The 16,080-nt window shown below is 48.1% G+C and overlaps 1 protein-coding gene across 1 annotated transcript in view; it reads right to left on the bottom strand.

Annotated features, from left to right (window-relative positions):
* ACRBP (acrosin binding protein) overlaps nt 1-8,685 on the bottom strand; it is a 14,545-nt gene extending 5,860 nt beyond the window's left edge. Inside the window, 6 exon segments of the mRNA XM_010023771.1 lie at nt 3,277-3,515; nt 3,517-3,677; nt 3,798-3,903; nt 4,022-4,116; nt 7,505-7,717; nt 8,661-8,685. Of these exon segments, the coding sequence (XP_010022073.1) occupies nt 3,277-3,515; nt 3,517-3,677; nt 3,798-3,903; nt 4,022-4,116; nt 7,505-7,717; nt 8,661-8,685 (839 nt within the window).
* Between the last annotated feature and the right edge of the window lie 7,395 nt (nt 8,686-16,080).

Genomic DNA, 16,080 nt, shown 5'->3' with positions numbered 1-16,080 from the left:
AACCTCTCCAATATTCGCTGGCTGAGTGAAGCGGAATGAATACCTGAGGCAAACAAAAAAGAAGATAAGGAGCAAACAGCAGCTTTCTAGCACTTTGTAACCTCTGATTTAGGGTGGTTGCTGCAGGAAACTGAAACCACTAAGGAAAAAAACATTCTTAGCAGTTTCAGAAAGAAAAGAGATATTGGCCTGCATGCTAAGAAGACAGGCAGGCTGGCTAGGTACCTAAGAGATCAAACCCAGCAAGTAACCCCACACGGGAACTATTGGGAGAATGGGGATGTAAATACATCTCTCCTGCTGACCTGCACGATATTGCAGCCTTTTACCTCTGCCTCTGAGACACTGAGACACCCCTGCTTTGAGAGTCCCAGAAGCTTGGGAGCATTTGAATTTCATCTAGCCTGATGGTGAGAGGACAGCCTGCCTTATCACAATTCCCCTTTCACAGTTGATTGTGCACAGTAGCAATAGTGAGACACTGAATTGGTCCCTGGACTCACTGAATGGCCAAAAGATACCACTACATAATCCCCAAGTCACAGCTAAAAGCAGCTTGAGAATGCCCAAGTCACGGTTCCTGAAAGCAGCTGAGAAATGTCAGGGGAACTGGTCCCATCCTGCACCACCAGGCCAAGAGTAAAAAATGGAATTGCAGACAGGTAATGATAAGTCAATAAGAGTGGGTTTTTTTCTGGGGATGGTATTTTAATGAATGGTCTGGTCTTAAAGCTGCTGGGCATGAAGTACATAAGCACCACAAGAACTGTTTGGAAGGGTAAAACAGGAGGAGGAGGGTGCAGCCACAGGGAGGGCTCAGCTCAGCCTTGCTGGGCTCGTGAGCATCCATGCACAAATACCAACAGGATGAGGGCTGTATCCAGGACAGCCGTGACACTGAGAGAGGTGTAGGGGTCGTAGCAGACAAACAACGCAACAGCAGGAAGCCCTGGGAAAAAGGGCAAATGCAATTCTTGTGTGCAAACATAAGAGCAGGGACAGGAGGTTGATCTCCTCTGCACACCCAACTGCGAAAACCTGTTGCCTAATGGTGCACGCAGAGCTGGAGCATGTGGGTATTTTGAAAAGACACTGAAAATTGCTGCAGAAAATGAGAGTTGGATGGACTTTACAATGTAAGAGCTACAGAGCTCTTTTTAGCTTACTGCAAGGCTGAATCATCCTATATAGGTAACTTTGAGGAGAGGAAATACTGGGAAATAAATAGCTCATTAATTGTGGGGCAGAAAGCACGATAAGGACTAGAAATTGAAAGTGCGCTAAGAGACATTTCCCCCCCATAATGATTCACTGCTAGCAGAAAGACCACAAAAGCAAGCTGCAAATTCCTCACCTTGCTATATTACTGCCTTTGCCCTGTCTCTCTTTAAATGTCACAGCTGGCTTCATCAGGTGCTGTGAAAGCTGGTAGAGGCACCAGAGCAGCTGCCACAAGCAGGAGTGAGCAAGAAGGGATGGATGTCCTGCTGGACTTAAGACCTTAGGGAAGACACACAGCCCTAGTTTTGGGCCTATCACAGCCATGTGCACCTTGGGTTAAAAGAGGTGCTGAATGGCACCTCTGCACGCCGACCAGTCCCACCCAGCACTACTTCTCTTGTTGAAATGGAAATGCCTGAAAGCATTTTGCCCATTTTTTAGGTCATGCTTTGAAGTCCCTCTGTGAGGAGGCAGGATGTGGTGAGCAGCAAAGCCGACAGGCGTGGTCTATCTTGCCTTTTAATCCTCACTTGGGTTTAAGCTTTGCTTAGCATGATTGATGGGGCTCAGCTGCCAGGTTATAGACACACAGTCAGCATTAGTGTCTTTGAGAAACTCTGCAGTAGCATAGTGAGTGTCATCTGCAATCACAGCAGACCCTCAATAATCCCAATGTAACTAAATCAGAGCAAGGCTCAGTTTCAGAGGCAGGGAAAATGAACATATCCTCAATGAAACAGAATTTTGCCTTAGAGTACATACACAAGAAAAAATTTGTCAGGCAGTGAATTAGGAATATAATAGGAATAATATTAGGAAGTAGGATGACATAAGTTACAGCCTTGCACAAGAACAGTTATAGCTTTAACAATAGGATGCAATTCATTTTTACATGCAGAAGTGGGCTAGCTGTGGTAGTGTGCAGTGTGTTTAATAGACCTCACAGATGTGCAATCGTGCACAAAATGTGTGCTTACAGGAACATCACTAGCCAGCAAAAGACTTGAAAACAACATGACTTCTCCATGAAAACCACATCTAGACAGCATTTTTGGTTTTGCTTTTGGCAAGCAAAGTAATCTTTGCAACTCAGTTAAAGCAAGTGGTTCTCAGCCACAAAGGACTAAAGGATCAAAAAGTAAATTTGAATGAAAACATATGATCCTTTTGCAGATCTTTTCTGTTTGGACTCGCCTCAGCTGCTTGAGGACAGAGGCAAATGGATCCTAGCAGATAACTGAGAAGAGCTCAAGATGCTTGACAAGCTCCTAGAGTATCCCTAGACCAGAGGAACTAAGAGGGGTGTGTAAAAGGATTGTAGCAAGCTGGACTGTCACTGCGCATGCAGCTGCTTTCAAAGCCAGAACCCAGAACCAGAAACTCCCTAAGAAGAGCAATGCACAGATTCAGAATGCGGAGATGTGCTCAAGGAGTAGTGGTCCTGCACAGCCAGGAGCAAGGCTCTGCGTTCCTGGCTCTGATTTCTATCTCGGGGCTGCTTTTGGTCTACCTGGGCGAGGACAGAGCACTCTGCAGAACACTCCTCGGGTCAGACTGTTTTGAGAAACATCTGCTTCACATTGCACAGGGAGACACATGTTTACCCCAGCTTCCCAAGGCCCCGCGTTCACAAGGAAGCTATTTCTGCAGGTCATCCAGATTCCCAGGAGTCGCGAGGAGGATGAGCGCAGGAGGTGATTGCACACTGCAGATGACCACAGGGTGGAGATACACGTGCAGAGAAGAAAGCCCTGCCTGCAGCAAAGGCCTAAACGCACTTTGCCTAGGATGCAAAGGCAGTAACATTGTCAGGCGCTAGCAGTGCTGGCTCACGCTCTCCCTGCTCCCTCTGTGCTGGCGTGGGGGGTGTCTGAGGGGCTCCCCGGCTACAGTCCTGCTCTGTATGGGACACCTTGCTCCAGAAAGTCTGCCTGCACTCACCAGCTGAGGGCAGGAGCATGAATACCATGGAGCTACCAACCGGCACGCATTAGGACGGCCCTGCAGAGGTGGCGTGTGGTACCCTGCCAGGCAGGGAGATGGGTTTTCCCTTACCTGCCACGGGATGCTGTTTTCTGCATCTTCTCCTCAGGGCTGCCTGGTGTTCTCTCTGAGTCTGGCTGGGTGCTGGAGTTCAGGGAAAAGCCCTTCCTGCCCACGTGGGACATCTCCAAGTCGAGGGCCATCTGGATCAGCTGCCAGATGCTGTTCTGCAGGCGTTGCTCCCAGGCTTGCTCTGGCTGTTCAGAGGGTCCCAGCCAGGGAGGCACTGGGGCAGAGGTAGGGGGGACTGCCTGGCCGCCCCCTGCCTTGCTGGGGTCTCGGCAGCTTTGTTGTGCCCAGGGCGGGATTCCTTGGCACTGGTTTCTGATTCGACAGTGCATAGGAGTACTTCAGGAGAGTGTCCACGCTGGTGCGCAGCAGGCTGTCAGCAGGCAAGAAAGCCTGCCCTGGAGCTGGGGACAGAGTGAGACAGGGGTACTGAGGCCAGCCAGAAAGCTGCTGTAGGGGAGAAAACAGCTATGGGAGATCAGCAGGAGAGCAGGGATGCCCAGCACAGCTTGGTGCAGCCGTACCTTCTTCTGCAGGGGAGCTTTTGTCCGTTGTCTGGGAGCCCACCATGTGGGTTTGCTCCATCGGGAAAAGGCTCTTTGGAGGAGACAAATTCAGACATGGGATTCGCTGAGCAGAGGAGAGAGGGAGAAACATGAGTCCCACTGTGCTGTCTTCCCTTCCTCCTCACTCCTTCCATCTCCCAAGAGATACTGCCCCCCACCCCATCTGGAATACTGCACCCCACCTTGATGTAGAAGTGGCGTGTGAAGCAGCGGTACTGAGCAAAGTGGCAGAAGGTCTGAAACCATGGTGCCTCCAGGAAGTCAGAGCAGACTGGCCCTGGAGAGAGGTGAGAGACAAATGTGGGATAGGGCATTTATCCCATTGGGCTGGGTGCAGCAAGAGATGGGCACCCCTGGACAGCTGTTTTCAGAGCAGCTTGTGCTTGAAGCTGTGCCTTCAAGTGGAGACCACAGCCTTGTGCTATTGCACAAGTCCCAGTCCCAGGTGACACTGCATGTGTCCAAACCTTTCCCTGCAAACCACCCAGCTTTTCAGTTCACCCTTCTGCCCTTTTTCACATGGTTATCTTCCCTTTTACAGAGACTCAAGCCTCCTGTTTCCAGTTCCTGATAAGGACTCTATTATTAGTCCTTGAAGGATTTAAAAAAAAAGAAAAAAAGCAAGCAGTGATGTGATGGGTTAAAAAGCTGACTGGACCAGGCCTAGCAACACCAGAGGAGACAACCTCTTCAGGGCAAAATAGTTTGATATTGATTCCATCTGTGCAGGGGATGGAGCAAAGTCCATAGGGCCAAGATGCCACTGGCAGTCTGTGCCTGTACACACATGCACCGTAGTCTTGACCAGCACTGCCGACACTACTGGCTCAAAAGCTGCAGCTCTTCCTGCAGTGATTGCAGGACAGCTGAGGTCATGCAGGAGAGCTGAAACCCCTGGGAGTTCTGGGGAGAGGGTAATCTTGTGATATCTCTGCTCTATGAGTGCACAGCCGAGCTACCACATCCAGCCTGTTCCACACACCAAACAGGTTAAGTGCTGGCTGAGGCAGAGGAGGTTAGTAGTGGAATTGCACTGCTCTCCTCTTAGTTGCTTGTACACCATCTTTTACACCATATGTGCTTCTCTTGGGCTGGGCATATGGATTCACTAGCAGAAGCAGAATTTCAGGTATCCACCAGGATCCCAGCCCAGGAAAATGCCCAGCTTGTCGGGAACACACCAGATCCTCACCATGTCCTTTGGTGATGCTCTGTGAAATCTCTCCAGGATGTGGGGGACATAGGCTCAGACAGTGCAATGCTCTTCCATGTAGACTGGGAGCTGCAAAGTTACACTCCATCATGCAACCACTACTTGCAAAGTCACATTGCTGCCGTTGGGCAGGGCAGGAAGCCCAACCATTTGCTAATCCCACTGTTAGCCTGGCTCTCCTGGCATTCCCAGCAATGCACAGCAGGCCAGGCTTTGAGTATTACAGCTTGCTATGTCCTGCCGCAAACCATTCCCATGAAGATACAGAGATTTTCCATTTTGGTGTGGGGGAAGAAGAAAAGTACATTTCCATTCCAGCATCTGGGAAGTGAAGGAAAACTTGATACAGATAAAGTTTCCTGTGAGCTCTCTTTGCTGGTCTCTTTATTTCCACGATGGCTCAGCTCTCTCACAGTCTGTTGGACACTGGTGACATGGCCTGACGAGCAGCTTGCCTCCTTTAGCACTGATCCCTCTTTTCTCTCAGCTCATCTCCCCTATGGATATACTTGCCTGGCTTTGAATCCTCTGAGTTTCCTGTTGAGAGTAGCCTTTCCCAGCACTAGCTGCTTGGTTTAATCAATGTTATCTTCTGCCTTCTTCCTCTGCTCCTCCTGCCCATGTGTTTGCTGGTTTGCTGCAAACAGCTTCTTCTGGGTGTCAGGAAGCCTCTGGGCTTTGTGGCCAGCTCATAGGAGCTCCCAGCATGGGGGAAGGGGATGTAATCGGGGCAATTAATTAACAGTTACTAAAGAGGTGAAACCAACCAAGGTGTTTGTATACACTCATCAGGAAAACATCTTCCTGACTCATCTTCCACAACAAAGAGCGTTGAAAGGCTTCATGTAGGCTTCCCTTGTTTGAAACACAAGGTAACTGCTTTCCTCAGCACCACACCTGAAGAGGCACAATTAATGTTCATGAGTATTTGGCTATAGACAGAACTGCCATTTTATCTGTGAGGATACTAGAGACAACACACATGAGGGCACATGCTCTTCTGTGTCTGCTCATCCTCTCAGCCTGGTCGCATTATAATCCAAAATAGCCCCAAAGCTGGAAAAAAGGGAGTGTGGAGGGGAACAAAGTCTGCCAGATGGGTCTGTGGGGCTGAGGGATGAAGGAAAAGAAGGCAAAGACAGCATCCTGCAAAACTGTCACATCTCCTGGGATTTCTAGGTGTTCTGGCTCTTGGCAACTGCGCCTCCAAAGGCAGCAACAGTGGGAATGTGCCTGGATACGCCAAAAAGCAGTGCCACGGTGCTGGGCATCGCCAGGAGAGGAACCACGGGCAGATGGTGCACTGGAACCCTGGGTGCACCTAGTGCCACGTCATTGTAGATTGCAGGTGCCCACAAGTGAGTGAGGAGCCCAAGACCCATCCCTGGGTCTGGTAATGCAGGGTGGGACCCATTCCCCTGACACAGCTGCAGAAACAAGCAAGAAATAGTTGCCCTCAAGCTGCAGTCCAAATAAGCACAGTTGGCTGATCATTCAGTTCATTGACGTTCAAAGCTAAATATAAAGACATATTTTTTATGAGAAAATTGTTCCTATTTTTTTTCCTCTGAAGAAAAATACAACAGAAGTAGTCCCAAGTTTTTCAGCTGCACAGATATAATTATGCCACTTAAATTCTCTGATGCAGGGGTGCAGGGAAAGTATGACTGCAGAGATTTAAAGGGTGCTGTTGCTATGGCGCTTTCTGAACTGGGATGTTTCTTGGCTCCTGAAATGTTCAACACTTAAAAAAGCAGCTTATCAGCTCAAGATTTCTTAAAGGCCCAAGAGAGCCTATAAGCCAAGCTTCTGTGTTAAACCCCACATCAAGCTGGAAGCAGGCGGTCAGGTTGCAAGATGAACTGTTTGGAAGAGATGACGAGCTTCAGCAAGCTTCGGAATACTGTGGTCAGTTTTTTGCCCCACCAGTGAAGATGTGGAGAAGATGAAATGCTCAGTGAAGGGAAACCAAAGTGGCTGTGGCTTTCAGCCCATGACCCGTGAACAGAGTCCAGGGCAGTTGTACTGCTTCAGCTGGGTGAGAGGAGATGGGAAGATGAGTTAACAGTAGCCCACAAGGACCTGAAGGAAAGCTACAAGATGACGAAATCAGTGTCTTTTTGGTGGTGCCAAACAACACAAGAAGGAAGAAACTGCAAATTCCTGTTTGGGAGTTTAGGACTGTCCATTAGGAAAAGCCTTTCTTTTTTATTGCAGGAGAGCAGTGCAGCACTGGAAGGGGTGCCCAGAGAGGCCACAAAACCAAACTCCCTTGTACAAAGCCAGGGTGCTCTAGTGCTGGGAGTGTCCTGCTCCACACTGGACATTGGGCTAGAGACCCCAAACCAACCCCTTCCACCTTCATTACGACCCATCCCATTCCCTCAATCCTGTGGCATTCTGGGGGGCAGAGAAACAGCAGGCACTGCTTCAGGTGAGGTGATATCCCTACCATTGGGGACACGACCATGGTTCTCCTCCTGGTCCAGCTGCAGGATGATGGGGCTGAGGCAGCCGTGTACCTGGCGCAGCTGGCAGGACACCTCCGCCTTCCAGGGGGGCTGCAGGTGAGCAAAGAAGGACTGGTACTCTCTGTCTGACAGTGGGCTGCCCAGAGCAGGACGCACTGGTGAGGCGACACAGGACATCAGCGAGGCCAGCAGACCTGGGGGAGAACACAGGCTGTGCTTAACTCTCCTGTGTGGGGACAAGCAGGGAGGGGAAATGGAAAGAGCAGCCTGCTCCTGTCTGCTGGTGACAAGTGGGGCAGGGGCACCAGCTGCATCACCCCTGCTTGCAGGGCTCTTGGGGAACCAGGAACCCCGGGGAAAAATGAGAAAAAGAATGAAATTAAATTATTTAAAAAAAAAAAGGAAAAGAAATAATAAAAAAAAGAGAGACAAAAGAAAAAAGGAAAAAAGAAAAAAAAAACAAGAAAAAAGAGAAAAGTAGAAAAAGGGAAAAGTAGAAGAGAAGAGAGGAAAAGGAAAAAAAAGGAAAAAAATTACAAGAAAAAATAAAGGAAAAAGGAAAGAAAAAGAGAAGAAGTAAAAGAAAAGAAGAAAAGAGCAAAAAAAGAAGAAAATAAAAAATAGTGAAGAAAAAAGACAAATAAAAAAGGAAAAATTTCAAAAGAAAAGTAAGATAAAATGTTTAAAGTTGGGGAGTTTGGTTTGGATAGAGGAGAGATTTTTTTTCCTTTTGATTAGTTTGAGGGTTTTTTTGGGTTCTTTCCTCACAAAAGCCTCACTTGCTTGGTGCCCCAAGCAATGGCGCAGGCTCTGCTCCCACCCCTGTGAGCTGCCTGCTCCACCACACCAGGGGCCCAAGCCCCTCCATGAGGACATTGCTCCATCTTCTCCCTTCTCTCCTTTGCCTTCAGCTGGGTCCTCTCCCTCTACCTCCAGCACCACCCGCAGGGATGCTCTGCCCCAGCCCCACATCCCTCCATCCACCCTCCTGCCTGCGGCAGTGCCTGTGGTCCCAGTGGGGACGTCTAGTGAGGCAGGAGTGAGGGGTGGCATCAGCAGGGGCTTCAAGCCTCCCTCCAGTGCTGGCTCTGTGGTGGTCCAAGGAAGGTGGGCATGGAGCAGGCAGGGGCCACTCACCCACTAGCCACAGCAGCCTCAGCATGTCTGCCCCAGGCATCAGCACCGAGTTCTCTTTGGTAGCCCGGGGCAACAGTGGAATGAGAAGGGGATGGTGGTAGAATGAGAGGGGATGGCATCACAGTGGGGCTGGGGAAGGGCATGTGGAGGGGAGCTGAAGCACAGGGCTGAGGGGAAATGGACATCCCATGAGGAAGGCAAGCCTTTGTCCCACTACAGGGACAAGGCAAGCAAGAGGAATGGGAGCCAAGCTGGGAGCTTACCCTCTGCTCGAGGACACGGTGGTGGCTGGCAGCAACCTGCAACAGCATCTGAGGCCTGGCCAGGCTACTCCAGGGCTGAAGGTGCCCCAAAAGCGATACCTTTGGGGTACCTTGTATCCCAAAGCATTTTGTACTCTTCTGCAGGAGAAAGGGTTCAAAATCTGTTCCACCTGCAGGGGTTTGAGACACCGCACCCATGCCTCCCCAGGTCCCAGCACTGGCTTGCTTCAGGATGCAGTGGGAAGCTGGCTTGACCTCTCCTGGGCAGCCGTGCCACTTTCTGAACCCCTAGCGAGTCATGGGAGCACCAGCAGGTCTCCCTTTGCCTCCAGCATGGGTGCCCCGAGCACTGCTCCCTGCATGGTGAAGCTTTCTCAGGCAAAAGTGGGAATGGTGCTGGCAAAAGAGGCTTTGGGACCACCGGTGCAGAGGTGCTCAGAACCCCACAGGGCTGATTTTGAGGGACACCCACACCCATGTGCCCACGTTGGTTCTTACTGCAGAGACCGAAGCGTGGGGCACAGACACAGCGACCCATGTGTGCACGCAGTCGGTTGCCACCAACACAGCACTTCCCGTGGCTGGGCACTTTCTGATGTGAGAGGGAAAGACACGACCATAACTGCCACAGGCAAGCAGCTGTCAGGGTGGTTGGAAAGAAAACGCTTGGCACAGCAGCTACAAGAAGTGCAGCAGTAAGCAAAATGCAGGGCAGCACAGTGGCTTTGTGCAGGCACTGCATCACCCCACAGCCTCGGCTTGGCTGTGAAATGGCACCCTTATATAACCAAAGAGGAGCTGCAAGCAACACAGAGAGAGTTTTCACCAGTGTAGCAGGCTGCTGCTGCTGAAGAAGTTGCTTCTATCATAAATCCCAGGAGATCTGAGCAGTATGCAATGTATACTGCAATACATACAATGGCTGCAGAGTGCTGCAGGTGCCCCGTCTGTGACTGCAAGGCTGACATATCACCTGCAAGTCCCCTGAGTGGCCATACAGGCTATCATGGTGAAAGCTCAAATCACTGCAGTCCATTAAAAACATGTCCAGCAACAGCATGTGTCTTTGCTGGTCCTTGCAAGAGACAAGCTGTGTTTTGCTGTGAGATGTTTTGTTGGAAGGTAATGTTTCTGAGAAGCTTGAAGCCTGACCACTTAACAACAGCATTGAATTCTATGATTTTTTTGCAGCTTCTTAGAAAGACAGTGAGCAGGAGAGATCTTCCAACTAGCTCCTGCCACTCACATTAAACCAGGCAACACTGCTGGGTCTTGCAAATTATAGCCGGTTCCTAGTCTTCCATTGCTTAGCTTGAGACCTATTGCTTATTAGCTGGTGTTAGACAACTCCAGTTCCTTCAGTTCCCCAGCTCTGTTAATCCCCTCTGCTCACTCATGACAACAGAGCCCAGGCTGAGTCCTGTTGTCCTTACTTGAGCAGCTTCCCAGGGTTGCTCAGTGCTAACGTCAGTGGCTGATGGAAATACATGACCTAGGAAAGCACACTAATGTAGCATGTCACGTAGTGTTATTAATGTCTGGCAGGTGCTGGCTACACAGTCTGTGTTTACACGTGCCAGAAAGAGATTTATGGCTTATGAAAACAGGAAACAAGAATGAATGGACCGGAATCCCCCGACGTACACTGAGAACTCAAACACAAGGCAGAAGATGAAGGAGCTGTCAGAGCTTGATGCTTGGTTGATGCTTTAGTAAGCATTGCCTGTGGGGAGCTACTGCATATTCAGAAAGAAGGTGGTTAGTGATGTGAGGACAGGTTGGCTACTTAGCACTTCTCGTGCACTGTGGCATGATTTGGTTCAGGTTGTCTAAATCCCTCAAAGAACTCTTACGGTCAATGCACCACACGCATTGAAAAGCTGGTCTGCAGCATGCACCCATCAGGCTTGGGAGACTGCAAGTGCAGGAGACACTGCTGTACTGTGTTGTTTGACCCCATTTGTTGCTGGCTATGGGGCACTTGTGTTTTAAGTCTCCACAAAAAAAGAAGTAGTTTCTGTGGGAGGAACAGTCCTTTGGACAGGACCCATCAGTGCTGCAAGCTGGGGGGGGAGTCTACTCCCTACCACTGCATCAAGCAATGACAGTGGTCAGTAATGCACAGCACAGGGGTGATGTTAATTCCAGTATTTCCTGATCCCTGAGGGTTAACTTGGCACCTTTAAGTCTCTACCCCTGATGACGCATTAGAAGCTGTGTCATTTTTGCACTGAAGCAGATTTGCAACCTTGTTCTCAGAGCTACCACAAAATGGATTTTCCTGCAGATGGTGTTCCTGAGCTGATGTACACAGCTGTAACCCCCAGGCCCACAGCATACCTGACACCAGGGATATGTGACAGCAGGATAACAACTTCCTGGAGTTGCATTTTCCATGTTGCTATCCGATTGCTGTGTTGCTTCTGAGCTTTGGAAGAGCCTGTCTGGTTTGTGAGGGACCACCCTTTGGCAGACAATCTCCTCTTGCAAGTTAGTCTTGTTCTCTTAATGCTGCTATTTCACAGCATTTTCCACTCTGTGTGTTCCACCACAAACTCCACCACCATCAGCAATGTCTGAAAACTGGGCCCCTGTGCGCTGGCCTTGTCTGTGTTCACAGCACAGCCCCTACCAACAGCAATAATGTCACAAGAAAAAACAGCTTCAGGGCCAGTGTTCAGCTGTCTGCCCACAAATCAAATATCCCTGGTGGGGGAACCTGAAGGAGAGGCAGAAGATGGCAATAGTGCTAGTCTGAGATGTGGGACAATGAAGCCGCTGGCTGAGACAGCACTCCTCCCCCCCCAGCACCCACAGGACGTGGATTCAGATGTCCTCCAGTGCTACATCTGGAGGATGCAGAGCTGCTTCTCAGGAGTGTGCTGGCCTCTAGACCAGCTGCCATCTGGTACTTATGGAAGAGTGGACAGCCCAGCCAAGAAGCCATCAGAGCCACTCCACAGCAGCTGAGTAAAGGTCCTCTTCCAGTTCAGCTCTTGGTCTTCCATCAAGCAGAAACTACTTCAAGAGCCAGATTCTGAACACCTTCAGACTGGTAGCTATGGGCCTGTGTGAAGGGGTGTGGGTACCAGCCCACTCAAAGCAGGGCTGAGGTCTCCATCTCCACAGACAAAAGCATCAAAGACTGTTCTGATTTAAACCAAAATGTTATGAATTGCTGACTTTAATCACAGGTTAAATAGTCCTCATTCCACATTTGTTCTTTATTTTCGTGGGTTTACTGTCACTGGCTGAGAGCTATGTGATATGCTGATAAATATAGACTTTACATTAAAATTGGCACTCATTTTAATTTGCTGGATATGTTAATCTATTCACATTTATTCAAGCACTGTACAGTTATAACATGCATTAATTCAGACAATTTACATTTTATTTTGTTAGGAAATAGTGAATGAAGCATTTTTTGACTTGTCATTTAGAAAATGGAATATTTAATTGATTGCAAAACCAGCATTTAAAAATGGTTTCTTGAATTAGTAATACAGCCTATAATGGAGTGGATTCATAAAAGCATACTCGAATGAACTGCTCTGGTCTTTTTAAGGACTCTTGTTTAGTGCAAGAACAACCTGATCTAAGCACAAGGTTATATCCCTTGTGCAAGCAGGGGCTTGGACTACAGACCTCCAGAGAGGTCTCTTCCCACCTAAATCTTTCCATGGTAACTGAATGGATTCTTCCAGTGACTGGATTCTTCAGGGTTTTGGAGTGAGGAGATCTCATGGTGTCAAACTTTCTTTTCTTGCTTGTTGCCAATGTGTAAAAAATAATTCCAGCCTTTTCTCCTCCCAGCCTGCTTTGGAGTGAGTTATTACTTCAATGGCAGCAACCCAAAGCACTGAAATTAAATTGTACATCTGCAAAACCAGACCGAAGTGGGCAACTTGCTGAACATTTTTTCACACAAGGCTTTAGGAGCTCAGTGTTTGTCATGAGTTTGCCCGTCCTCAAGACTTGGGCAAAAACGTATTTTTTAAATTAACTCTTCGATTTCTTTCATGTGTTCAGAAGAAGAAATGTAAGTTAGCAGAAATGAAGATGTTTGACTATTTTTATAAATGAAATGCATTTTATTTGATAAAACCAGCTATACTTCTTCTGGTACTTTAACTACGAGCTCCACTGATCAGTTGTCTTTGGAAAGAAAGATAGGACATTTTGTTTCCTTCTATTAGTCCTTAACTGTTGTAATGCTGCAGTCTGCCTTGCCTTTTGCTGATGCTTTAGAGCAGCCAGGGATTGCATGCTCCCCAGATATTGCCACTCAGCTTGCTGACATCTCCAGTTTATCCTCCTGGTTCACACGGCAGACAAAAAGTAGAGCTGTAGTTGATTGTACAAAGGACAACGGCTCAGGAGCTGTCAAACCAGCCAGGTCTGCTTCATGCAAGGCCCTTAATCTAAGCTTGCTCTGGAGTTCGGATATTCACACTAGGTTAAACGATCTACTGATGAGTGCTTGGTTCACAGCAACTGTGCCTTGCCCTGCTCCAGGAGATCGGAAACATTAATGTTCCTGTTGCGAGCTTGCCAAAGACTGTTCACTGTGGTTGTCTCATGGTCTGGGCCCAGACACCTCAGTGTCCTGCTGTGCTTTAGCTGAAACTTTGCTTAGTTAAGTGAACGATTAGACACGCTCCATATCCTCCTTCCTGGGACTTGGAGGAAGTGCCACCCATTTCTCTGTAGATGTGTGAGAGGAGCAATCCTGCTATCACCTGTAACTACCACTTCTCAGCCATGTATATCTGCATATCTGCAATGAGAAACATCCAGGGAGGACCTGGCCTTATTTTCAGCCAGTATAAGCAAGTTACGTCTTAGGAACGGTTTTCTTCTCTGCTGGATCTGGAGATCTTCGGACTGATTTGGCCAGTTCCTGAATAGAACCTTAAGCAACATCACCATTCATCTGGAGCTGCTTCTTACCCTAGCTTGCTCTGCCACACAGTGTGTTGCTACTCAGCATATGTCTGACCTGATTTAGGACTGACAGCAGCTCTACTTTGAAGGCGAAGCTGAACCAGCTGACCTCCAGGGGTACCTTCCAATTCCAAGATGTATGTATTTATATGCAGAAATTGCCTCACAAGAATTGATCCACCAAAATCAAATGAGCATCACTGAAACACAATCTATAATTGAGCCTCAAATTGTCTGCTTAAGCACAGAAGCCTTACTCAACCTGTTTAATAAACAGTAAGAGACTGGCTACCACATGGCTCTGAGTGTAGAGTTAGGTAAATAATACCTTAAGAGCATTTAATGACAGGCTGAATGTTGCTGAGCTAGGGGGCTACTTTAATCACTTACTGTTTGGAACAAGAAGGTGGTCCCAATGGTGGAAGGCGACAGATGGTGCACATCACTCAACATACACGGCGGTGGCAGAGCCCAGGGAACGGAGCTTGCTGAGCGCATCTGCTCGCTGGAAAGGGGAATACTTTGCTGAACAGCCGCACCAGCCACACTTGCCCAGCTTCCTAGGAATGATGCCCACAGCTGGGGCAACCACAGCTGGACAAGATAAACCAGTCACCTGAGTGCACAGCCAATTATTATTAATAAATGGGCTTAAAGAGGCTGGCAAAAGTCTCCCTCTTGTCTTCTTGTATGGCTCCAGCTTCCCGAAATCCAAACTTGACTTTACTCATCAACTAGGCTATTTCCAATCGCTCTAAAGGGCAATTTCTCCAGCTCCATTTTAGAAAGTGTTTATGTTGCACTGACAGCTGTTCCAGAAATCTGCAAGCTAGCCAGTTCTTTAAAGGACTTCATGATTACTTTAACTTAGTGTATCCCCTTTTTAAGCACTTTGAGTCTAGAAGTAAACTTCTTCAGATCTCATACCACTACAGTGATACAGGTAACCATTTACAGTGATCTTAAAAGTAAAAATAAATCAAGTAGTTTTTGACTGACCTTTTTTTGGTACTTCTACTCAACCCAATTTTATTTTGTTGTTGACCTGGATTTCCTGCTTGTTTTAGAGAGAAGCAATTTACTTCTCTGCTGTTTCAGTGTTTCACATCTGGACTGCGATGGCAGCCTTCTTGACATTGTTAAGGACCAGCACGGAGTTGGCTCTTTTCCAGCCTTGTAGGCTTTCCCTGGCAGGCCAGAGCCTGACAGAGAGCAGACCATGGATGCCTTCGGGTGGCTTTCACAGGCTGACAAACACCATTTACTGAAAACTGCTGATCAAAAAAGCCTTTGCCCCAATAGACACTATTTAAAATCCTCCTTACTGTTTGCCTAGGAAGTACCTCATCCTCACAGGACACCAGCACCAACACAGAATAAATATTTACAGAACACTTCCCCCTCCTCTCATTAGAAACAATTCTGCTGTCTGCAGTTGGTAATGGACATGTGCCATGTTCAATTATACCCAAAACAAAAGGCATTCTAAAAAAAGCGGCTTATGTTTCTAGCCTTGTCACTTACAGGCTTTGTTCCCACTGGCTTCATTTTTGTACTTTGTCATTTCTGACTTCTACTGATTATTTTCCTCCTTTGGTGATTAAAGATTGCACAGTTACTGCTCTTATTCCCTCTCTTCCAAGGTTAGTTTTTAACATCCTTTCATTTGCATTTATACTTGTCAGCCATTTAAAAATTCTCCATTTTTATCCATTTTTTTGTCCAAGTTTCCTCTTCCTGTAAGTCAGAGCATTCCCTCAGCTGCAGTAAATGTGCCCTGAATGCTGCTGGTTGAAGCACCCCTTTGCTGGACAGAAGCAGAATGCAATGGCAGAAATCGGGTCAGTGGAGCTTCCCACCTCACACCCCCCATTTTCTGGCACTGAATCAGAACCTGGCCTAGATGTTCCTTATGTGTTTTGCATCAAGCCATCAGAATATTCCAACTCTCAGCGTGCCAGAAAGCACTATGGGAACCCTGTGTCCAAGCTTTGGCCTGAAAACAGGAATATTCTGCTCTACCTCTCCGCTCTCAGCATCCTACACTGACTGCAGAAGACCCGAGACTTGTATTACTCTGCACAGTTAATCCTGCCCAGTAAGCAACACCTGAACAACAGGCCATCACCTTCCTGGTGTGGTGTGCAGCAGAGCTTTCATTACAGGGCCACCTCTTCAAGCACCTCTCTGGCCCACAGCTCCTAGAGAAC

This window comes from Nestor notabilis, unplaced genomic scaffold (genome assembly GCF_000696875.1).
Source record: "Nestor notabilis isolate BGI_N333 unplaced genomic scaffold, ASM69687v1 scaffold27621, whole genome shotgun sequence".
NCBI classification, from domain to species: domain Eukaryota; kingdom Metazoa; phylum Chordata; class Aves; order Psittaciformes; family Psittacidae; genus Nestor; species Nestor notabilis.
This window is presented reverse-complemented; position numbering and strand designations above follow the sequence as displayed.